The following is a 25,000-nucleotide window of genomic DNA, read 5'->3' as shown; positions in this document are numbered from 1 at the left end:
CTACCCAGAACTAAAAAGATAATGGCTATTATAAAACTCAACATGGATGAAGCTCAAAATATAACTCTCCATGAAAAGATGTCTCACACAAAAGAATACGTATTATTTGGTTACATTTATTTGGTCGGCCAAAATGTCCATTCGGGTTTTCTTACTGACTTACTAACCCCAAACTAACTTTTTGGTCAACCAATACATGAAGTTTAATAGGCAAAACTCATCTATGAAAGGAGAAAACATGAGAACAATGGTCGCCTCTGGGAGTCCGGGTGGGGATTTACAGGGAGGAGGCAGGAGGAACTTTTCTGGGTGGCAATGATGCTCTCTGTCTTAGCAGGGTTTTGTTACACGGGTACATGCATTTGTTAGAACTTATCAAGTGGTACCCATAGCATCTGTGCATTGCATTGTTTGTACATTTACTGGAAAAGAAAAGACTGCAGTGAACTAGCTAATGATGTGCGTGATGATGTATCTGGGGAAAGTGTACCGAAGCCTGCACCCTGCTTTAAAATGTGTTAAAATAAACAAATAAGAGGGATTGATGAATGCACAGAAGTGGCTAGTTAGCTAAGTATGTGGTGAAGCACATATCATAGAACATAGGTGCTAAGTATGTGATGTTCCCTGGAAAATTCTTTCCACTTTTGTTTCAAAAAAAATGTTGGGAGAAAAACTAATATCTCTTTATGATGACTAAGATTGTACCCTAGGTTGTGCTGCCAGTGTCAAGGGTCCTGGTTAGCGTCTGTGAAAATCTGATTTACCAAGAGAGGGAGTAAGAGTGATCAATATGTAAAGAGAGGGGTGGGTGGGAGGTGGGGTGCTGGAGCCAAAGCCCAGAAAGGCAGCAGATGATCACTTTCAGGGCTTCGCAGGTGCTCTGCTTTCTCTGTTACTCTGCAAATCTATGAAATTATCTCCGGGGCCTGGTGCCCAGTGTTACCTAGCACTCTAGTTTCTCCAGGACTCAGGAGGACACAGTTGGGGGCTCTAAACTCACTGATAGACATGGAAAAAAAAAAAAAAAAAGGAAGGAACGGAAATGAATTTAAAATTCCACAGGGAGAAGGTATGACTCACCCACTCCCCTTTTAAATGGCATCTTGTGAGAACAGCCAAGAAGCAACAAAGATTGAATGTGAAACTGCTTCTGGGCAAGACTGATTAAAAAGGAATACAGCTGTTAAAAGGTTGCTTTGAGTTATTTGGCGACCTGTGCATTCTGGCGAATGGGTGACTCAGACCCCATTGCCAGTCCTTTTCATCTCCAGGGTGACGATTTTTGAAGGATGATAGTCACCAGTAATTGATGATCTCTAGAGACTACTGCGGGCTTAGTCTAAGTGATAGCAGTGATCATCACTTTGCTTGATTTAATGAGTCTTCACAGGAACCATCCCTGCTTCGTCCTTGACTCTGTTTACTCAGCTTTCCAGCGTTCCCAGCTGCAGGGAGCTAGTATACCGCTTGCTACTACCCTGCCATAAATGCTAACCAAGCTCACCTTGTTAGGGTTTTCCCTACTCTAACTTTTCATCTTTTCAGAAAAAGGCAAAACGTGAATTAGATGTGACACACGATAGTGAAGCAGGGATAGAGTCGAGCTAACCGTAGAGCTTGACGTGAATTCGAACAACGGCTACTAACTTTCAATGAGGTTGACAATACGAATAATAACTTCAAGAAAATTTATTTATTTTTTAAAATTTGGCTGTGCTGGGTCTTAGTTGCAGCACGTGGGATCCAGTTCCCTGACTAGGGATCGAACCTGGGCCACCTGTATTGGGAGTGTGGAGTCTTAGCCACAAGACCACGAGGGAAGTCCCAGTGTGTAACACAGCACTCTATCTGTCTAGACATACTGACATCAACTACTAGGAAAATAAGGATTCCCTGGTGGCACAGTGGTAAAGAATCCGTCTGCCAGTGCAGGAGACGCGGGATTCAACCCCTGGGTCGGGAAGATCCCCTGGAGAAAGAAAAGGCAGCCCACTCCAGTATTCCTGCCTGGAGAATCCCATGGACAGAGGAGCCTGGTGGGTTACAGTCCACAGTGTCACAAAGAGTCAGACATGACTGAGGACTCATGCACGCAAACTAGGAAAATAACAAGAAAATAAACATGAATTCACTACCTTACATCTGAGACAGGTGATCCACACTAGGGAACCCAAATATTTTTCTTAAATACCATCTGTGCAAGAGAATTTAGAGAACAGTAAGGCAAACGTCCATCCAAAAATTTTGCAGGAAATGTTAGGTCCAAAACACAGTACCTCCGGGCTGCTCTACATTTTGCAAGGATATCAACATTTGAAAAGTTTTCTGCGTCTCTAGTTCTATAGTACCAACCAGACAACTATTTCTTCAAATTACACAAAGCTTCCCTAAAAAACAAATACCAACTTTATTATAGGGAGCTGGCAGTAAAAATTTACCTCCGCAAACACAAGACTGCAAATTTGCTTTTTCTAGATTATTTCATTAAAGCATAGAGGCCAGGAGAAAAAAAGCAAAACATGTCAAGTGGGTTGGCAGGACTCAGTGTAGCATTTATGGCTGGTTTTATGGCTCCCAGACTGTACTTTGACTACTTTCTGAGAGCCATTCATATTTGCTGCAATGAAAACTCAAATCACATATAAATTTTTATCTGAAAATAAAGTGTTTATTGCCCCCTTGAGGTAAATTAAAGAACAGAAACAAAACAACGCCAGCTCTGGTCTGTCCTTTAGAGAAAGAGGCTTTCTTCTTCAAAAGGCTTTTTCTACACACATATTGTGACCTGAAGTTACAGAATAAAAGTTCATTTTACCCCAAAAACGGACGATTTATAAACACCCCTAGGCATCAGACCATTTCTGTAAAAATAGAGCTAAAATTTCACACAAAGAATATCAGTTCATCATTCAGTCATGTCCGACTCTTTGCCACCCCATGGACCACAGCATGCCAGGCCTCCCTGTCCATCACCAACTCCCGAAGCTTGTTCAAATTCATGCCCATTGAGTCGGTGATGCCATCCAACCATCTTGCTCTCTGTCATCCTCTTCTTGGCTTCAACCTTTCCCAGCATCAGGGTCTATTTCTAAGGAGTCAGTTCTTCATATCAGGTGGCCAAAGTATTGGAGTTTCAGCTTCAGCATCAGTCCTTCCAATGAATATTCAGGACTGACTTCCTTTAAGATGGACTGATCTGATTTCCCTGCAGTCCAAGAGACTCTCAAGAGTCTTCTCCAGCACCACAGTTCCAAAGCATCAGTTCTCTGGTGCCCATTCTTCTTCATGGTCCAACTCTCACATCCATACACAACTACTGGAAAAACCATAGCTTTGACTAGACAGACCGTTGTTGGCAAAGTAATGTCTCTGCTTTTCAATATGCTATCTAGGTTGGTCATAACTTTTCTTCCAAGGAGTAAGCGTCTTTTAATTTCATGGCTGCAGTCACCATCTGCAGTGATTTTGGAGCCCCCCAAAATAAAGTCTGACACTGTTTCCCCATCTATTTCCCATGAAGTGATGGGACCAGATGCCATGATCTTCGTTTTCTGAATGTGGAGTTTTAAGTCAACTTTTTCACTCTCCTCTTTCACTTTCATCAAGAGGCTTTTTAGTTTCTCTTTGTTTCCTGAATGTTGAATTTTAAGTCAGCATTTTTCACTCTCCTCTTTCACTTTCATCAAGAGGATCTTTATTTCCTCTTCACCTTCTGCCATTAGGGTGGTGTCAGCTATATATCTGAGGTTATTGATATTTCCCCCAGCAATCTTGATTCCAGCCTGAGCTTCGTCCAGCCTGGCACCTTGCATGATGTACTCTGCATAGAAGTTAAAAAACCAAGATGACAATATACAGCCTTGATGTACTCCTTTCCCAATTTGGTACCAGTCCATTGTTCAACATCTGGTTCTAACTGTAGCTTCTTAATCTGCATACAGATTTCTCAGTAGGAAGGTCACGTGGTCTGGTAGTCCCATCTCTTTAAGAATTTTCCACAGTTTGTTGTGATCCACACAGTCAAACGTTTTGGCATAGTCAATAAAGCAGAAGTAGAACGCTCTTGCTTTTTCTCTGATGCAGTGGATGTTGGCAACTTGATCTCTGGTTCCTCAGCTTGTACATCTGGAAGTTCTTGGTTCACATACTGTTGAAGCCTGGCTTGGAGAATTTTGAGCATTACTTTGCTAGCGTGTGAGATGAGTGCAATTGTGTGGCAGTTTGAACATTCTCTAGCATTGCCCTTCTTTGGGATTGGAATGAAAACTGACCTTTTCCAGTCCTGTGGCCACTGCTGAGTTTTCCAAAGTTGCTGACATATTGAGTGCAGCACTTTCACAGCATCATCTTTCAGGATTTTAAATATAGCTCAGCTGGAATTCCATCACCTCCACTAGCTTTGTTCATCAAGATGCATTCCAGGATCTCTGGCTCTAGGTGAGTGTACATACCACTGAGGTTATCTGGGTCATTAAGAACTTTTTTGTATAGTTTTTCTATGTATTCTTGCACCTCTTCTTAGTATCGTCTGCTTCTGGTAGGTCCATACTGTTTCTGTCCTCTATTGAGCCCATCTTTGCATGAAATGTTCCCTTGGTATCTCTAATTTTCCTGAAGAGATCTCTAGTATTTTCCATTCTATTGTTTCCCTCTATCGCTTTGCATTGCAAAATTTTAAAGTTTCAGTTGATAAAATGTCAAATTAACTGTATCCTAAAAATACATTATACACATCTTCAGCTGGCCTAGCAAACAGACTAAAAATCTCTGCAGCAAATTTTCATGGAGGGGGGTTGAGGGGTGGAACAAGTCTAAGATATTTATGATTCAAACTTACTTAATGCACAAGGTCTGCAACAAGAGAACAGCTGCAGTGAGAAAAGAATATATAACACATAAGCATGGGGAGAGAAAAATGTGATGGTCTGAACAGATGATCTGATCCTAAGAGGGCATTCTCAGAGTTCAGTGGATTTTTAGGCAGTAATCCTCTGAGGTACTGCTGTCATCCTAACGTCATGGGGCTTTGAACTAATTAAGGCTGTTTTTCCTCTAATTGCGTTTTATTCTAAGCTGTCATCTGTTTGTCAGTATTATTAGGAAGAAGGCGTTGGATTACATCATGACTCCCTCAAAAGTTTGAAAGACTTCAGCGTTTTACTCAGTATGACTCATATTCATGAATGATCAAGGTTCCGAATGAGCAGTAAAAATAAGGTCCCATTTCATCCTGCTACTCAAGGCCCTGCAGGATGGAGATCAGGCTGACCTGCTGTTGCTCAAAGTCGCTTCATGGACACAGATTTAACCCATCGCCTCCTCTGGTGGCCATCACACAGAATAGGCTGCTCACACCCACTCTTCCAGACGCTGAGCACTCCATCCGGGCACCTCAAACTGTTGCTGAATCTGAGGTTATAGCTTTGTCACAAAAGAATTCTGAAATGAAGTGATAGGTAAGAAGTGAATCTGGTCCCATCACTTCATGCAAACAGATGGGGAAACAATGCAAACAAGTGTCAGACTTTATATTTGGGGCTCCAAAATCATTGCAGATGGTGACTGCAGCCATGAAATTAAAAGGCGCTTGCTCCTTGGAAGAAAAGCCATGACAAACCTAGACAGTGTATCAAAAGGCAGAGACATCGCTTTGCTGATAAAGGTCCATCTGGTCAAGGCTATGGTTTTTCCAGTAGTCATGCATGGATGAGAGAGTTGGACCATAAAGAAGGCTGAGTGCCAAAGAATTGATGCTTTTGAACTGTGGTGCTGGAGAAGACTTTTGAGAGTCCCTTGGACTGCAAAGAGATCAAACCAGTCAATTCTAAAAGAAGTCAGCCCTGAATACTCATAGGAAGGACTGATGCTGAAGCTGAAACTCCAATAGTTTGGTCACCTGATGCAAAGAGCCAACTCATTGGAAAAGACCCTGATGCTGCGAAAGATTGAGGGCAGGAGGAGAAGGGGACGACAGAGGATGAGATGGTTGGATGGTGTCACCTACTCAATCGATATGAGCTTTAGCAAACTCTGGGAGATAGTGAAGGACAGGGAATCCTGGTGTGCTGCGGTCCATGGGGTAGCAGAGTCGGACACCACTGACTGAACAGTAACTATGACAAGCGGGAGAATTATTCCAATTATTTCGGGGAAGGGGCAGAGATTTCCAGGAATCACCATCCACCTTTTGACCTCTTTGGTCAGCCTTAGAACGGTCATGGCGCTGCTGGGTGTGCTATTTAGCATGCTAATGTATTACAATGAGTGTATGCTAAGGCTCAGTGTCTACTAGAGGCTAACTGTTCCACCATCATGGTTCCAAGCAGTCTGCCATGTCCCATGGCCGTGTCATGGGTTTCCCAGGTGGCTCAACGGTAAAGGATTTGCCTGCCAGTGTAGAAGATGCAGGAGACCTGTGTTTGACCCTTGGGTCAGGAAGATCCCCTAGAGAAGGAAATGGCAACCCAGTCCAGTCTTCTTGACTGAGAAATTTCACGGGCAGAGTCGTCGGGTGGGCTACAGTCCACGGGTTCGCAGAGAGTTGGACACATGCCCGTCTCATTCTTTTAAAGGCTGTGTCCTGCCCACTTCCCTCATATTTCAAAACTACCCTGGAGATTTATTTAAACTTATGAAAAAGTCTCTCTACTCTTTTCATTTTTACCAACCCAAAGGAGAGCATTAAGACATTAAGGAGATTGAAGTAGGGTGAGCACAGCACCCTGTCCCCCATTCCAAGAGGCACCCCTACGTGGGTCATTAGTTGTCAATATCCGACCAACAGACGATCATTCAAAATTCATTCACCAGTTTGCTTGTGGCTGCTACATGCCAAGAACCATTCTAATTACAGGATAATGAAAGCATCTTTGGGTTCATTCAAGTCCTACATTAAGACTCTGATGCTGGGAGGGATTGGGGGCAGGAGGAGAAGGGGACGACAGAGGATGAGATGGCTGGATGGCATCACGGACTTGATGGACGTGAGTCTGAGTGAACTCCAGGAGTTGGTGATGGACAGGGAGGCCTGGCGTGCTGCGATTCATGGGGTCACAAAGAGTCGGACACGACTGAGTGACTGAACTGAACTGAACTGAAGTCTTACTTATTATCACCCTGCAAAATACTTAGAGAGGCACTGTTTGAACAACCTTATAATTAACTGTCATCCTGCACCCAACCCACCCCCACTGTAATAAAAAAGAATCCAGAAAAAAGCCTGAAGGCAGTAGGAGAGGGGGTGCAAGGAAAAAAAGAAAAAGAAACCTATTTCTTCCAGTATTTTGAAGCTCTGGTGATGTATACAAACGTGTGCTCACACACACAGACAGGCACTCTCGTTCATTTTACACCTGGCACGATGTCCTCCATTATAACTATAGCCAAATTTTGGCTCTGAAAACAAAGCTGCCTCGGTTTCACAGGCCCCACTTCACCTCCTGTGGACCTGGGCCAAGTGGCTTCATCTCTCTGGGCCTCAGTTTCCTCACTTGTAAAACAGGGATGATTTAAATATATAACTCAAAGATTTCTTGGGAGAATTAAGTAAGTAAATACTTACTGTAGCGCCCAGCACACTGCAGACAGTGTAAATGTGACTGCCCCCCTTCACTCCCATTTCCCACGTCCCTCCCGCCACGGAGAACGTGGATGCCAATGATGACCATGATTCTATCACCTCTTCCAGGGCATGGCCACACAAAAGACAGGATCACACAGTAAGAGCTGCTCTAAAACTTGCTTTTTCATGTAGTGTACCCTGGAGATGCATGAGACCCTCCCATAAGGTAAGCGCATCCATTTGCATGATGATAAACACCTGTAACAATCTGATAATCCTCAGTTTTATAGGGCTGGCCAAAAGGTCGTTCACATTTTTCCATGAAATGTTACAGAACATTTTTTTTCTGGACCATTTATTGCCAGCCCAGGCATCTCTTGTACTGCCTACACATGTCCCCACTTGAGGCATTTCAAACTTAATAAAGCCAAAGGAAAAGTCTTGACTTTTCTCCCACAAACCCATTCTTTCTCCTGTTCTTCCATCTTGGTAGGCAGCGCTACCCTCGGTCCCTTTCTACAACCCCAAACTGGGTGTCACCCTCGACTCCCTCTTTCTTATTTCCAACCTGATTCAAAGTCCATCAGCAATAAAATATAGCTCTAACCCATCTATCCTTTTCTGTCACTGCAGCCACCACCCTCTTTCGAGCAGGGGTGGGCACAACAGCCTCCCACCTGGGTTACCACTTCTACTCTGGCACCCCTGAAATCCACTTGCCACGCAAGAGCCGGGATGCCTTCAGACTTACAAACCTGAACACGCCACTCTCTGGCTTCAAACCATTCCCCTACTTCCTACTGCTGATTCCAATGTTTGTAAGTCCTCAACATCCAGCGTGACCTGACTCCTCAAGCTCCCCTGATGACAACCTGCTCCTCGGTTCGCTGGAATCTAGCCACATCTGCCTCCTCTCTGAGGAGCACCTCAAGCTTCTTCCTTATTTCAGTGTCTCTGTCTTACTGGTTTCCTGAGCCTGGCCTGACTGGCTCCTCCATATACTTCCGATCTCAGCTTAAACATTGCCAGGTCACGTTCAGGATCAGCCTATGTTTCTCCAGCACAGCAGTCTGTCTCCATCACGGCACCTACTGTCTGTTATCTGTTGAACCAGCAGAATGTGAGCACCGCCAGGGCAAGGACAGCATCCGTCTTGCTCACCGTGTTGTTCCCGGTACCCCAGGGAGAGCACGGTCCCTAGTGGGCCTTCAATTAACGTTCAGTAATTAAAGGCAGAGTACTTAGCTAGGTAGCTTAGCCAGGTGTCCCTGAAATTTCTGAAAATAAAAACTATTTTAAGACTTTCCCTTCTAAAATCACCAACCTTAGCAAACTTTAGTTTTCTTCTCACTAAAAATGGAGACAGGAGGTATCAAAAGAAAGCATAGCTGTCTTCTGTCTTATCAACTAGAATTTGAAACGAATAAACGATCCCATCCACAAAGAGAAATGACTCAACAGGCATCAGATAGTAAGTCATAAAACAATAACTATTAAATAATAGTCATTTGTTCTGTGAATTTGATAGCAGCTCACGGTCTCAGATTAAAAGTACTGGCCGTGCTCTTTCTGGGTGAGCTCACCAACTGCAATCAAGGCCACTGCTGCAGCTTAGACCAGCCGAAGGCCGAAGAGATCTGCACAGTGATTTTGTATGTTTTGTTGTTTTTCTTTTTTTCCCCCTTTTTATTCTTTTGCACAGTGACTTTGTAAGAATACTAATGCCAATGGACCACACTCACTTTTAAAACACATAACCCGTCTCCCCACAATATAGCAGTAACAACAACCACTAGGACTGCATGAGACGATTCTTGTTAACTAAACTTATGGTGGTCACCATTTCAGGATATAAGTGAAGTCATTACGCTGTACACCTGCAGACAGTATTGAATGTCAACTACATCTCAGTAAAATTGGAAAAAATATATTTAACGGTACCACCCATGAAAACCATGCAAGTAAAAAGAATGAAAACCTCTCCCCTTGTCCCCCAAAGAACTAGGAGGATAGACACAGAGCAGAAGGGATTCTCAGACTGCTGCTAGGAGGACAAACCAGCAACCACTCAGGTGAATGTGATAAAATAAGGGTTTCTTACTTGACGGCCTCATAAATATTGTTGGAGGTATGTCCTGATAAGGCATCGTGTAAATTTCGAATAAAATAATCTCTGTATTCTTCTGGAAGGGCCATAAATGTTCCACCCATCACGATAAATTCCACTTTATCCACACTGTGACCAAGTTGCTTTAACTGAAAGACATAAATTCGTCAGCATTAGGAAGGTATAGTCAACTACTCTTAAGTGGCTTACTGAAAATTTCTAATTTGACTTGGCAGTGTTTTCATCACTACAGTTTAAAAATGAGAAGCAAACATGTTGAGCAAATTCTACAGACTTAAGAAAATAGGTTCCAGAGTCCGAAAGAAAAATAATTATGGCTCAAATAAGAAGGAAGAGTAAGAATTTAAAATAATCAAAAGTTTGATGTCAACTTACAGAGTTAAGTGAACATTCAAAAATACAGAGAATATAAATTAGCAGCAAGATCATGCAAGATATAATTGTATACACTGTAATAGAATGAACAGATCTTTCTCGATTCTGTGTTTTTAAGGAGACCTCACTGAATCTGCTACCAGACCGCGTCTGTTTCACGTTCTGTCTTTTTGCCAGGAGGCACGCAGAATCTTAGCTCCCTGACCAGGGACTGAACCTGTACCCCTGCACTGGAAGGCAAAGTCTCAACCCCTGGGCCACCGGGGAAACCCCCTCAATATGTATTTTATGCCAGACCTTGAGGCCAGCACTGATGACAAAGAAGACTACAGGCAGTATACCCAGGACTTGATGCAAACGAAAGAAAGTGAGCACCAGATGAGAAAGCAGCATTAAGACAGCAGTTTCAAATGAAAACTTTGCAGTTTTGAATTGTGAAGATTCTGGATACAGGTGGCACCTTTTTAGCCTGGTTTCAGAGGTTGGGGGGAAAAAATCAGTCTGAAATATAATATCTCCTCTATGTGGGGATACAATGATACAGATCTTTCCATATTTCAACAACAATAAGTCAAGATTCTAATTTTTAAAAACAGGTATTTCGATTTCTTGCCAGGTGTTGGCTTGAGAAAAACTCAGTCAAGTGGACTACAAATTATGAACTCTAATGTACTAAGTAAAGAGGATATCCATACTTAATATGAGCAGAAAGTTATCTTTTTGAATACTAATTTCTGAAAATGGAAAATAGCAACTTATAAATACATACATCCTTATAGCAGGTTGACCAAAAACTTCATTCCGGCTCTTTCATAACATCTTACGGAAAAACCCAAATGGACTTTTTGGCCAACCCAATACATATGTAAATCCTTACACATATGTAAGAGTACGTGCATGCATGTGGAACCCATGCAAATATCTAAGTATGTGTAGATAGCTATCAACACTAAAGGAACACTCCATCTACGGTCGTTCACCAGGGATACACAGTTAAATCTTCCTGGTAGCTTTTTCAAAGTATCTTGCTGGACCCTAAATCAGACAGCACCGCATAACTCCAGTGGCGAAACGTCATTCCGGTGATTCTAGCACATTCACAGCTGGGAGAAGAATCACTGCCCTCTGGTACTTTCTACATCTTCCAGAACCCATACTCCTTCTCGGTTAACAGAAACCTTTCAAGCTCTACTGAAACATTTTAAATAAATTAAATACCATGGCTAAAAAAGAAATCAACACAGAAGTGACTTTCTGTTACGTGTTACTTTCCCTTTCAGACTGTCTAGTTGCCCGACTAGATGTTACTATTAAAACTATGGACAGTGCTTGCGTTGTTTTAAATTAGACAAGTTTAAAATGAAATTAACGTTCAGCCTTCTTGAACACAGCAAGGCCACCGACATAGTACTTGTTTTTTAATCAGTTATATTAAGATATAATTTACACATTGGGTTGGCCAATAAGTTCGTTTGGGTTTTCCCTAAGATGTTGCAACTTTTCTGGCCAACCCCACACAATAAAATCCATTAACTTTAAGTGCACAATTAAATGAGTTTAGAGTTGTGTAACTACCACAACCACCATTATACAGTACAATTCTATAGTTTCCACGAGTCCCTCATTGCCCTGTAGTCAATTCCCTATTCTCATCCCAGCAAACCAGCCACTATACTTCTCACTTGGCTTATGGAAGCTAAAATTCAAACCACCCACCTATTGTCTAAGACCTTTGACACTGCCACACACTGTAAGTTTCATAACAATGACTTTCTACAAACTCAAAGAACTTTAGAGACTATAAAATCCTTACAGAAAATAATATGGTCTTTAAAGCAAGTGGCGTTTTTGACCCTGCTAGGAACTGCAAAACTGTCCTCTCCCTCGGATGGGATATTAAAAACTTCTGAAGGAGAGAAATATTCTTTCAGTTATTTCTGGTTCGACTCAAATCAAGCAACAGTACCTCCTGAGTATAAAGATCTAATGTAAAAAGGCTTTGTAAAACCTTACCTGTTCTATCCGGTGTCTTGTCTGCAGGTAAGGGTCATATCTGGCACGGATAGCTCGCATGGAGGTTGGCTAAAAAAAGAAAAATATCCTGTCATGCCCACATTGAATTAAAAATAAGGTGTAGTTTCAAAAGGGTTGTATAAAAAACTAAAATTCTCTTGGGCTCCTTTCTTCCTTCCTCAGTTTGGTCAGTTTGAAATATTGACCTGAAGATTATCCAGCTGGTCTCCATTCAACAGCAGGCAGCTCCCTGGGTCATAGTTACAGCTTTGTGTAAACGCTGATGGAATCCCCAGGGTCACCAAACTGTTTTGCTGCCCTAGACAGAGGTGTGCATGCATATTCAGAAAGAGTTCCTTGAGAAAATAACCTTTGAACCAGATCATTAAATTACAACACAGTCTGTGATGGCTTAACGCGAAGTCTTCATGCTGTCATACAAAGCAACGGCCACCAAACAACGTCCTGATAGAAAATGTTCCCAGCTACTGAGCCCTCGTGCGGCAGCTACTGAAGCCGCGTGCCTGGAACCTGTGCTCCACAAGGGAAGCCACAATGAAGAGGGGCCCTGTGCACTGCAGCCAGAGAAAGACTGTGTGCAGAGGTAAAGACCCAGCACAGTCAAAAATAATAAATAAATAGAATAAAAAGAAAATGTTCCCTGAAGACACATCGTTAAATGAGAAAGGCAAGGTCTTGACAGACTACCTGCGGTGTACAAAGCCAGGATGAAGAAGATGAATTGCCTTTATATCTATATGCTGTTAATATCTATGCTGGATGAACAGGAAAGGGCCGAGACTAACTGACTGTTCAGTGGGCTGGAGCCGAATGGGGTGGCCAGGGAAAGTGATGAGAGGGAGCATTTTCACTGAGCGATTTCTTTTGTATTTTTACAATTTGATCTATTAAAAAAAAAAAAAGGAAAAAAATGAAAAACCATACATAAGAAGATAAGTCACTTAGGTTGCTGGCTGCCAGCCTCTTCTGAAGGGGTTGACTGCTTGGAAAGCCTGCTCGGTGGCCTCCTACTCTCGCTCTTGCCCCCACAAGAGCCATCAAAGGCCTCTTAAAACCTACCTGGATTATACCATTCCTCTGCTTTAAACCTGGATGGCTGCACGTGACACCAGTCGGGTTGGCCAAAAAGTTCACTTGGGTTTTTCCTTGACAGTTTATGGAAAAACCTAGACAAACTTCTCGGCCAGCCCAATATTACAAACTTCTTGCCTTGCCTTACAAGCCTCTGTGTCACTGTCTCCCAGATCTCATTCTCCCCTCACCCGCTCTGCTCCAGCGCCCCGCCGTTTCTCACTCTGGCTCCGCCTTTTATCTATTCTCTCTGCTAGGGATGCTCCTTCTTGATCTTCCTGAAAGCCTTCTTCTTGTCATTCGGGGCTTAGTTACCACGTCACCCCTCTCAGCCACCAAGCTAAAGTCACCCTCTCCTATATCTTACTTGACTTTACTTCCCCGCTTCCCATGTCAGCTGGTACGTGATATTTTTTCGTTTGTTTCATTACTGTCTTGTTGTTGTCCAGTCACTAAGTCATGTCCACCTTTTTGTAACCCCGTGGACTGTAGCATGCCCGACTTCCCTGTCCTTTACCATCTCCTGGAATTTGCTCCAACTCATGACCACTGAGTCGGTGATGCTATCTAACCATCTCATCCTCTGCTGCCCTCTTCTTTTGCCTTCAGTCTTTCCCAGCATCATTACTATCTACCCTCCACTTATTAGAATGCAGACTCCACAAGACCTGACCTGTCTTTTTCACGGTTGCAGAGGCAGGAAAACATCCTGGTGAGGTGCACAGAATTCAAGGCCTGGCCCTGTTACGTTCAGGATGTGTCTTCCAGGTCAGTGGTGAAAGCCTTCTAGGCTCCAGTTTCCTTATCCATAAAACTATGATAATAATAGTGTCTACCTTCAAAATGCTGCCAGATTTAAAGTTGCAAAGCGTTTAGAACAGTGTTGACATATGTTACTAATAAGCGCTTAGGTAAGTATTTCTGCAGTGACTGGAACAATATATAGAGGCACTTGGCAAATGTTTCATGAATGAGTAACTTGTGCAATCAAGAAAAAAATAAGAAAGAAAAATTTTAAGAAAGCCAGTACTTGTAAAAGCATATGCGAAGTAAAGTATGACATAACACTCCTCCGGTCAGCCTCACATTACTTTACCTCATATCCAGTGTAAGACTGCGTGGAATATTCGAAATCTGAATCAGGTCCGCCAGGGCAGTACCTGCCAATTCAACAAAAGGGTGAGGGTGTCAGATTCAGAACTCAGCTCCACCGTCCAGTTCAGGTACCTGCCGTCTCCATAAAATCCTGCTTGAACCAGCTTCATTTTCAAATCCTAACAGAAGATTGTACCTTCGTGCTATCTGCAAGTATTTACATTTTCTACTAACAAGTAAAAAGGTAAACACATACAGGAACAATACTGCAGTAGTTTTCAGAGTACTGCAGCCGCTATCATTTTATTTTTTTTTATTGGAGTGTAATCGCTGTATGAGGCTGTGCTCGTTTCTGCTGTTTGATGAAGTGAATCGGCTGTATGCATACATACAGCTCCTCCTCCTGGAGCCTCCCTCCCGACGCCACCCCTCCAGGTCCCCACCGAGCACCGAGCTGAGCCCCCCACGCTACAGCTAGCGAGCTACTTTACACACCGCAGTGTACGTGTGTCAGCGCCCCTCTCTCAACCCGGCACCCCTCCTTCCTGCTGTGTCCACAGGTCCACGCTCTAATCTGCACCCCTAGTCCTGCCCTGGAAATGGGCTCATCTGTATCGTTTTTCTAGATTCCATATGACAGATGAATGGATAAGGATGGTGTGGTGCGTCCACACACTGGAACATCACTCTGCCATAAAGAGGAGCAGAATTGGGTCATTTGCAGAGATGTGGACGGACTGAGAATCTGTCATACAGAGTGAAGCGAGTCAGAAAGAGAAAAACACATATTGTATATCAACACACCATCCTTTTAGAAGTTTACGCTTTTAGGGGCAAATAACAGCGCCTAGACCTTCCTAGTTTGGATCGATACTCACAGTGCTCTCTTGATAACTACACTTAAGAAAATGTTTCTCCCGACTGATCTTACTCTCTAGAGTCATGCATATTCTTCTAAGTTTTCTAATTAAGCTTAGGAAGTTTAAGGATTACTGATAAGGGTAACTTTGGGGGGATACTCTGCTGATCCAAATTCATTTTAAATTTCTGACATTTGGAATTCAGGCTTCTCATACTTCCAAGTTTCATTTATCAAGTTAACAGACTACTGTTTTGAGTTCTATAACCTATGTATTGTACACTGAAACAAATTTAAATCTTTATATGTTTCATTTTTAAAGCACTGAAATATCCTATTAGTGGCTGCTTATTTCAAAGAACTAAGTTATGAATCTTTAATAAAGTTTTAAATATTACCAGCACACACTGATCAAGGCTCTAGGACTTGCTATATCAATTAAAATGCAAACACATACATGACTTATTAAAATCATCATACTCACACACATATATTTCCTGTAAAACTGATGTGTGGACATCTGTGGGGTTTGCACATGACAGCCACAACAGCAATCTATAAAAGAAAGATTAATAAAAAAGCAATTGTGAAATAATTCATAGGAAATTCTGGAGAGTGGTTATTAGATAATGGGAGAGGACCGCAACACAAGGGCCTTCAAAAGTGCTTGTGATGTTGTGTTTCTTAAACAAAGCCGTGGGTACCAGGGTGATCTCTTTTCAATGTTATTAATCTTCAGATCAGACAGTACAGAATGAATCTTAGAGGAAGGGTCCCTGCTGGGGCTCCAAGGGAACCAGTGTAGACATGCACAACCTTCAGTTTCCTGACCTTGGAGCTCACCGTCGGCAGTAAACAGACGTTGAATGGACCATGATGGACCCAGGATTGGGAGAGAAGCGGACCAAAGCCCCGCGTCCATCAGGGCCTACGCAGGTTGACTGCAGCCTGATTTCAGTTTGGTTCAGTCGTGTAACAGGAATTTCAGCTGTGGAGTTAGCATGCAAGGCCTCTTGAGAAAGATGTACGTTTACTGAGAAAGCATGAAGGTTTGGGTTTTTGTGTAACTTGGGTGTCCAGAGCTCAAAAGTCTGTGGCAGTTTTGAAGAATGAAGTATTATATAAAATTTTGGTTATTAAGGATTTAACTTTGTAGCCTTCCTATCTGGAAAAATAAAATCCTTTAAATGAAAAAAAAAAATTGCTGCACTCAATATGTCAGCAAACTTGAAAAACTCAGCAGTGGCCACAGGACTGGAAAAGGTCAGTTTTCATTCCAATCCCAAAGAAGGGCAATGCCAAAGAATGCTCAAACTACAGCACAGTTGGGCTCCTTTCACATGCTAGCATGGTGATGCTCAAAATCCTTCAAGTCAGGCTTCAACACTACATGAACCAAGAACTTCCAGACGTACGAGCAGGATTTAGAAAAGGCAGAGGACCCAGAGATCAAATTGCCAACATCCATCAGATCATAGAAAAAGCAAAGGAATTCCAGAAAAACTTCTGCTTTATTGACTACGCCAAAGCCTTTGACTGTGTAGATCAAAACAAACTGTGGAAAATTCTTCAAGAGATGGGAATACCAGACCACCTTAGCTGTCTCCTGAGAAATCTGTATGCAGGTCAAGAAGCTATAGTTAGAACCAGACATGGAACAACAGACTGATTCAAAACTGGAAAAGGAGTACGTCAAGGCTGTATATTGTCACCCTGCTTATTTATCTTATATGCAGAGTACATCATGCAAAATGCCAGGCTGGATGAAGCCCAAGCTGGAATCAAGATTGCTGGGGGAAATATCAATAATCTCAGATACGCAGCTGACACCACCCTAATGGCAGAAGGCGAAGAGGAACTAAAGAGCCTCTTGATGAGGGTGAAAGAGGAGAGTGAAAAAGCTGTCTTAAAACTCAACCTTCAAAAAACTAAGATCATGGAATCCGGTCCTATCACTTCATGGCAAATAGATGGGTAAACAATGGAAACAGTGACAGACTTTATTTTCTTGGGCTCCCAAATCACTGCAAACAGTGACGGTAACCATGAAACTAAACGAAGCTTGCTCCTTGGAAAAAATGTTATGAGAAATCTAGACAGTGTATTAAAAAGCAGAGATATCACTTTGCCAATAAAGGTCCATATAGTCCAGGCTATGGTTTTTCCAGTAGTTGTGTATGGATGTGAGAGTTGGGCCATAAGGAAGGCTGAGTGCTGAAGAACTGATGCTTTCCAACTGTGGGGCTGGAGAAGACTCTTAAGAGTCCCTTGGACAGCAAGGAGATCAAACCAGTCTATCCTTAAGGAAATCAACCCTGAATGTTCATTGGAAGGACTGATGCTGAAGCTGAAGCTCCAATACTTTGGGCCACTTGATACAAAGAGCTGACTACTGGAAAAGACTCTGATGCTGGGAAAGATCAAAGGCAGGAGGAGAAGGGGCTGACTAAGGATGAGATGGTTGGATAGCATCACTGGCTCAATGGATGTGAGTTTGAGCAAACTCCGGGAGATGGTGAAGGACAGGGAAGCCTGGTGTCCTGCAGTCCATGGGGTCGAAAAGAGTTGGATACAACCGAGTGACTGAACAACAGATATACACACATATGTACATATATATCGGAAAAGGCGATGGCACCCCACTCCAGTACTCTTGCCTGGAAAATCCCATGGATGGAGGAGCCTAGTGGGCTGCCGTTCATGGGGTCGCTACAAGTCGGACATGACTGAGCGACTTCACTTTCACGCACTGCAGAAGGAAATGGCAACCCACTCCAGTGTTCTTGCCTGGAGAATCCCAGGGACGGAGGAGCCTGATGGGCTGCAGTCCATGGGGTCGCACAGAGTTGGACACGACTGAAGCGACTTAGCATTAGCAGCAGTACATATATATGCACACACGATAAATACAGACACAAATGTGTTATGTGTATGTCTGTGCATGTACATACATACACGTACGTGTTTATTTCCTCTGTTCACTGAGAGCATCTGGTAGCAGCAACACTCTAACAGCACTGAGCACAGCTAGCATTCAGATCTTTGTTTCTAAATGCCCTTCTCTATAGCCAACAGGGACCTCTTGTATAGACAGGGTATTCCGCTCAATGTCATGTGGCAGCCTGGATGGGAGGGGAGTATATGGATGCTGGGTCACTTTGCTGTCCATCTGAAACGATCACAATATTGCTAATTGGTTATACTCCAGTACAAAATTTAAAAGTTTAAAAAATAATAAGAAATGAACTCTTCTCTAGTCAAAGAAACAGGGCTCCTTGGAGACAAGGCCGATTCCACAGCTGGGGTGAACAAAGTACAAGATGAGCCTGGAACATTTTATTATGACAGAAAGCTAGAAATGGCTCAAAGAATGATGAGGACATTTGAAAAGGAGACAGAAACCATCTTGAAAGGGCTCCTACTGGACAAAATTGGGAAAATTTGTACATGAAAATAACGAATGAGGAAACTGGAAGTCTGATGAGGAACCGGACATTTACACAGTTTCCAAGTACTTCACCACACAAGACTTGTTAATTTCAAAGTGGAAAAGAGTAACTTCACAAAGGGGATGCCTGGCAGACACCCGCTTCGTCACAGTGGACAACATGAGCGGCAGGACAGCAAGCTACGCACCACCCGACAGGCTGTAAGAAGAACACGGTGTCACGTCCGTGACATTCCTGCCAGAGATGCCAACCCGAGCCTAATCGTGAGGACACATCTGATCAAACCACACTGAGGGAGACGCGGCGCAACAACAACTTGCCTGATTTCCTCAAAAGCGTTAAGGCAATGAAGTCCAGGAAAGACGGGGGAAGTGTCTAGGCTGAAGACCCATGGCAACCGAACACAGCACGTGATTCTGAACCGGGTCCTGCAGCTTACTGTTGAGACAGCTGCTGAAACTTGAATGAGACGTGAGGACTAGAGACTGATAACATATCCATGTTAAATTCCTCATTTTGATGCCTTTATTGTGGTGATGTAAGAAAGTGTCCCTGTCTGCAGGAAGCACACGTTGAAACATTCAAAGGCGTCGGTTTTGCAACTTACTTTCAAATCGCTCAGGGAGAAAGTGTTCTTCCCAGCGGCTTTTCAACTTTTCTATCAGCCTGTGATTATGTTTTAATAGTAAAAATGATTACAATTTAACTTCAATCATTAAACAGTGAGCGAGAGAAACTCCAAAAAAACCAAAATTTGCAAATCTGAATTAAAAACTTAGATTTTCACACAAATGTTTTTATTTATAAGGAGATACAAGTGGTATATGTATACCACTGATGAAGACAATCTAATTTCTCAATCTTTTATTGAGGACCTTCGATACAGGCCAGGTTCTGAGCCACACAGAGCAGGTGGGCCCTAAGACTACAGAAATACTAATGCAGGCCTCTGTCCTCTGAAATCACACAAGTGAGAAGGGGAGGAGGGTTTAGAGAAATAAGCTATTTCCCCAAAACACGGTAAAAAGCACATCGAAAATACTACTACTACTGCTACTACTACTAAGTCTTAGCATATAATCCGGCCATCATGCTCCTAGGTATTTAGGTACTCAAATGAGTTGAAAACTTTTGCATACACAAAAACCTTCACGCAAATGTTTATCACAGCTTTGGTCATCACAACTGCCAAAATTTGGAAACAGTTGGGGTGGCCTTCAATAGGTGCATGGACAGACAAACTGCAGTACACTCAGACAATGGAGTATTATTCAGTGCTAAAAAGAATGAGCCAGCAAGCCACTAAAAAGACAGCATAAAAGCTTAATGTGTACTGCTAAGTAACAGAAGCTAATATGAAACAACTACAAAACACACTGCTTCCCACCACATGGCATTCTGGAAAGGCAAAACTAGAGAGACAGTAAACAGATCAGTGGTGGGCAGGGGAATGAGGCAGAGGAAAGCATCATTAGGGGACTTTTCGGGCAGTGAAACTATTCCATACGATATGATTTGGTGGATACAAGACATTGTGCATTTGGTAAAACCCATAGAATGTACAACTGTGAGAGACCCTACTGGGAACTATAGGCTTCAGTTAATAGCAATGTAGCAAGACTGGTACAGTATTGGGTGCAATCTCAAAAATGACAGAATGATTTCTGTTCATTTCCAAGGCAAACCATTCAATATAACAGTAACTGAAGTCTATGCCCCAACCACTAACACCAAAGAAACCAAATAGAACGGTTCTATGAAGACCTACAAGACCTTCTAGAATGAACACACCAAAAAAAGATGTCCTTTTCATCATAGGGGACTGGAATGCAAAAGCAGGAAGTCAAGAGATACTTGGAGTAACAGCCAAGATTGGCCTTGGAGTGAAAAATGAAGCAGGGCAAAGGCTAACAGAGTTTTGCCAAGACAACATACACTGGTCATAGCAAACACCCTCTTCCAACAACACAAGAGATGACCCTACACAAGGACATCACCAGATGGTCAATAGCAAAATCAGATTGACTATATTCTTTGCAGCTGAAGATGGAGAAGCTCTATAGTCAGTAAAAACAAGACTGGGAGCTGACTATGGCTCAGATCATGAACTCCTTATTGCAAAATTCAGACTTAAAGAAAGTAGGGAAAACCACCAGGCCATTCAGGTATGACCTAAATCAAATCCCTTACGATTATACAGTGGAAGTGACAAATAGATTTAAGAGCTTACATCTTATAGAGTGCCTGAAGAACTATAGACAGAGGTTCATAAAACTGCACAGGAGTCAGTGACCAAAACCATCCTCAAGAAAAACAAATGCAAAAAGGCAAAATGGTTGTCTGAGAAGGCCTTACAAATAACTGAGAAAAGAGAAGCAAAAGGCAAAGGAGAAAAGGAAAGATATACACATCTGAGTGCAGAGTTCCAAAGAACAGCAAGGAGAGATAAGAAAGCATTCTTAAGTGAACAATGCAAATAGAGGAAAACAACAGATGGGGAGCACTAGAGATCTCCCCCCGAAAATCAGAGACACCAAGGGAACATCTCATGCAAAGATGGGCTCGATAAAGGACAGAAGTGGTATGGACCTAACAGAAGCAGAAGATATTAAGAAGAGGTGACAAGAATACACAGGAGAACTATACAAAAAAAGTCTTAATGACCCAGATAACCATGGTGCGATCACTCACCTAGAGCCAGACATCCTGGAGTGTGAAGTCAAGTCGGCCTTAGGAAGCTCTACAAACAAAGCTAGTGGAGGTGATGGAATTCCAGCTGAGCTATTCCAAATCCTAAAAGATGATGCTGTGAAAGTGCTGTTCAATATGCCAGCAAATTTGGAAAACTCAGCAGTGGCCACAGAACTGGGAAAGGTCAGTTTTCATGACAATCCCAAAGAATGTTCAAACTACTGCACTGCTGCTGCTGCTAAGTTGCCTCAGTTGTGTCCGACTCTGTGCGACCCCACAGACGGCAGCCCACCAGGCTCCCCCGTCCCTGGGATTCTCCAGGCAAGAACACTGGAGTGGGTTGCCATTTCCTTCTCCAATGAGTGAAGGTGAAAAGTGAAAGTGAAATAAATCCGACTCTTCGCAACCCCATGGACCGCAGCCCACCAGGCTCCTCCATCCATGGGATTTTCCAGGCAAGAGTACTGGAGTGGGTTCCCATTGCCTTCTCCAAAACTACTGCACAACTGCACTTATTTCACAGGCTAGCAAGGTAGTGCTCAAAATCCTTCAAGCTAGGCTTTAACAGTACATGAACCGAGACTTTCCAGATGTAGGAAAGGCTGGATTTAGAAAAGGCAGAAGAACCAGAGATCAAATCGCAACATCCATTGGATCACAGAAAGAACAAAGGAACTCGAGAAAATCATCTGTTTCACTGACTACACTAAAGCCTTTGACTGTGTGGGTCACAAGAAACTTGGAAAATTCTTAAAGTGATGGGAAGACCAGACCACCTTACTTGCCTCCTGAGAAACATGTATGCAGGTCAAGAAGTGACAGTTAGAACTGGACACAGAACAATGGACTGGTTCCAAACTGGGAAAGGGAGTACATCAAGGCTGTATATTGTCACCCTGCTTATTTAACTTCTATGTAGAGTACATCATGCGAAATGCCAGGCTGGATGAAGCTCAAGCTGGAATCAAGATTGCTGGAAAAAATATCAATAACCTCAGATATGCAGATGACTCCACCCTTATGGCAGAAGGCGAAGAGGAACTAAAGAGCCTCTTGCTGAGGGTGAAAGAGGAGAGTGAAAAAGCTGTCTTAAAACTCAACCTTTAAAAAACAAAGACTATGGCATCTGGTCCCATCACTTCATGGCAAACAGATGGGCAACAACGGAACAGTGACAGACTTGATTTTCTTGGGCTCCATCATCACCGTGAATGGTGACTGCAGCCCTGATACTAAAAGATGCTTGCTCCTTGGAAGAAAGCTATGATGAACATAGAGAGCATATTAAAAAAAAAAAATAGCATTACAGTCAAAGCTACAGTTTTTCCAGTGGTGATGTATGGATATGAGAGATGGACCATAAAGACTGAACGCTGAAGAATTGATGCTTTTGAACTGTGCTGTTGGAGAAGACTCTTGAGAGTCCCTTAGACTGCAAGGATATCAAACCAATCAGTCCTAAAGGAAATCAATCCTGGGTGTTCTTTGGAAGGACTGATGCTGAAGCTGAAGCTCTAATACTTTGGCCACCTGATGCAAAGAGCTGACTCACTTGAAAACAGCCTGATGCTGGCAAAGACTGAAGGCGGGAGGAGAAGGGGACGACAGAGCATGAGATGGTTGGATGGCGTCACTGACTCCATGGACATGAGTTTGAGAGAACTCCAGGAGATAGTGAAGAACAGTGACGCCTGGCATGCTGCAGTACACGGGGTCGCAGAGGTGGATGCGACTGAGCGACGGAACAGCGACAATTGATGCATCAATTATAGGGCAACCTGGGGGAGGGGGCGAGGAAGTACAAGCAACTCTGTACTTTCTGCTCAACTGTTCTGTAAGCCTAAAGCTCTATAAAAAAATAAAAACAAAGCACAACAGTAACAGCAGGGATAAAAGCATGGAGTTTAGGATGCATGACAGATAGGGCATGACATTAGCTGTGTGTTCTTGACATTTTTAGTAGGTTACTCTGGTGGATTTGCTGCAGCTAAGACAAAGCAGGCCTGTTAGGAAATGACTCCAATAACCTCCAAAATAAGAAATGATAAAGGTCAGAACATTCCTACCCATGGTGGAAGGAACGGACAATGCATTTCACATCATTTGGAAACCAAATCGATGTGGGCACCATGAACTAAGGTGGTCCAGAAGGATGAAAGAGCAAGTCTGAGCAAGCAAGCAAGTCTGGTTTCGCCACACTGGAGGGTCTACAGGCAGTCAAAGGAGAGACGCCTAACAGGCAATTTGACATGAAGTTTGCGGAAAGGCTGGAGCTGGGCGTCAGCGTACGGCGGTACTGAAAAACATCAGTGGGGGCCTCCCTGGCGGTCCAGTGGCTAAGACCCCGCCTTCCAATGCAGGGGGTGCGGGTTCAGTCCCTGGTGGGGCAGCTAAGATCCCACATGCCTCGAGGCTAAAAAACCAAAACATAAAACGGAAGCGATGTTGTAACAAATTCAATAAAGACTTTAACAATGATCCATATTAAAAAAAAAAAAGACGTCAGTGGATGAGATCACCAAAGGAAGTGTGTGCGGCACTAGGAACATTGGGCCTGGGGCCGCAGAAGATGCCCATGTCCAAAGGCGAGCGGAGCAAGAGTAGCTCTAGGAGAAAGAAAAGGAGTGGCTCGAGCCAGGAGGAGGACAGAGGATGGAATCGTGGAAACCAGGTGCCTCTGTCAGGTCCAGGGGTTGACAAACCTTTGCTTGCACAGTGGCAAGCCCGTACATAATGCCTAAAACTGACAATTCAAGATTTATCCTGAAAGCACATTATTTAGGGATATGGAAGTAAATGCCAAGAAATCAGCTAAGACTTAAAAGCCATTGCCCTGGGTAGGGGAGGAGGCAGGGGGGCTGTAAAGTGGAGGTTTGAACTATTCGTTTTTCTGAAAGCCTTCTGTACTTCGGTACAAACCAACCAACGAACCGCAAACACTTAAGTATAGAGAAGAGGCTGGGATTGATGGTACCCTCTGTGCAAAGGTTCTGGGGATTAATTAGTCACAAGTGTGATGTGGTCCAGGAAGAGGCAGGTACCTGGCAGGTCAGTGTAAGCTATGAGAAGTACAACAGCCCCACCCAAGGAACAGACTGAACTTAGTTCACACTGGGAATAAAGGATTCCACGCTAGGCAACAAGTTTGAGAAGGGCCCAAATCCCACCCTGTGTCTTTCACACTCATCCTTGTTATCCTGGAGGCCTGGCCTCAACTGAGGCTCTTCATGCCTAGCTCAAACTGAGAGCATTCCAACTGGTCTTTCTGTCTCCAAGCGACTGACCCTCCATCTTGATACCACATTTTCTTTCTTTCTAATTTTGGCCGCACTGGGTCTGCGTTGCTGCACACAGGCCTTCTCTGGCTGCAGTGACTGCGGGCTTCTCTTTGCGGTGGTTCCTCTCATGGAGCACAGGCTCCAGGCACACGGCGTCAGCAGTTGAGGCTCCCAGGCTCTAGGGCCCTGCAGTGGTGGCGCCCGGGGTTAGCTGCCCTGCGGTATGTGGGATCTTCCCCGACCAGGGACTGAACTCGTGTCCCCTGTACCGGCAGGCGGATTCCTAACCATTGGGCTACCAGGGAAGACCTCCCTACATCTTGTATCCAAATTAATTTTCTGAAAAAATCTATCTGGTTCCCATTACTCCCCTTCTCAAAATCTTTTGCAGTTTCTTTGTATCTGGCTTCTTTGTGGGACATCTGGGCTTCCCTGGTGGCTCAGCTGGTAAAAAAT

At 43.4% G+C, this 25,000-nt stretch overlaps 1 protein-coding gene across 1 annotated transcript in view; it reads right to left on the bottom strand.

The window, feature by feature from the left end:
* ELP3 (elongator acetyltransferase complex subunit 3) overlaps positions 1 to 25,000 on the bottom strand; it is a 125,464-nt gene that overhangs the window by 88,540 nt on the left and 11,924 nt on the right. The window contains exons 4-7 of the mRNA XM_069576684.1: positions 15,611 to 15,681; positions 14,269 to 14,332; positions 12,081 to 12,149; positions 9,666 to 9,820 (exon numbers count right to left, since the gene is read on the bottom strand). Coding sequence (XP_069432785.1) covers positions 9,666 to 9,820; positions 12,081 to 12,149; positions 14,269 to 14,332; positions 15,611 to 15,681 — 359 coding nt within the window. The remainder of the gene's footprint in view (positions 1 to 9,665; positions 9,821 to 12,080; positions 12,150 to 14,268; positions 14,333 to 15,610; positions 15,682 to 25,000) is intronic.

Source organism: Ovis canadensis, chromosome 2 (assembly GCF_042477335.2).
Source record: "Ovis canadensis isolate MfBH-ARS-UI-01 breed Bighorn chromosome 2, ARS-UI_OviCan_v2, whole genome shotgun sequence".
NCBI lineage: Eukaryota > Metazoa > Chordata > Mammalia > Artiodactyla > Bovidae > Ovis > Ovis canadensis.
Note: the sequence above shows the minus strand (reverse complement) of the source record. Positions and strands in the feature narration are given on the sequence as shown.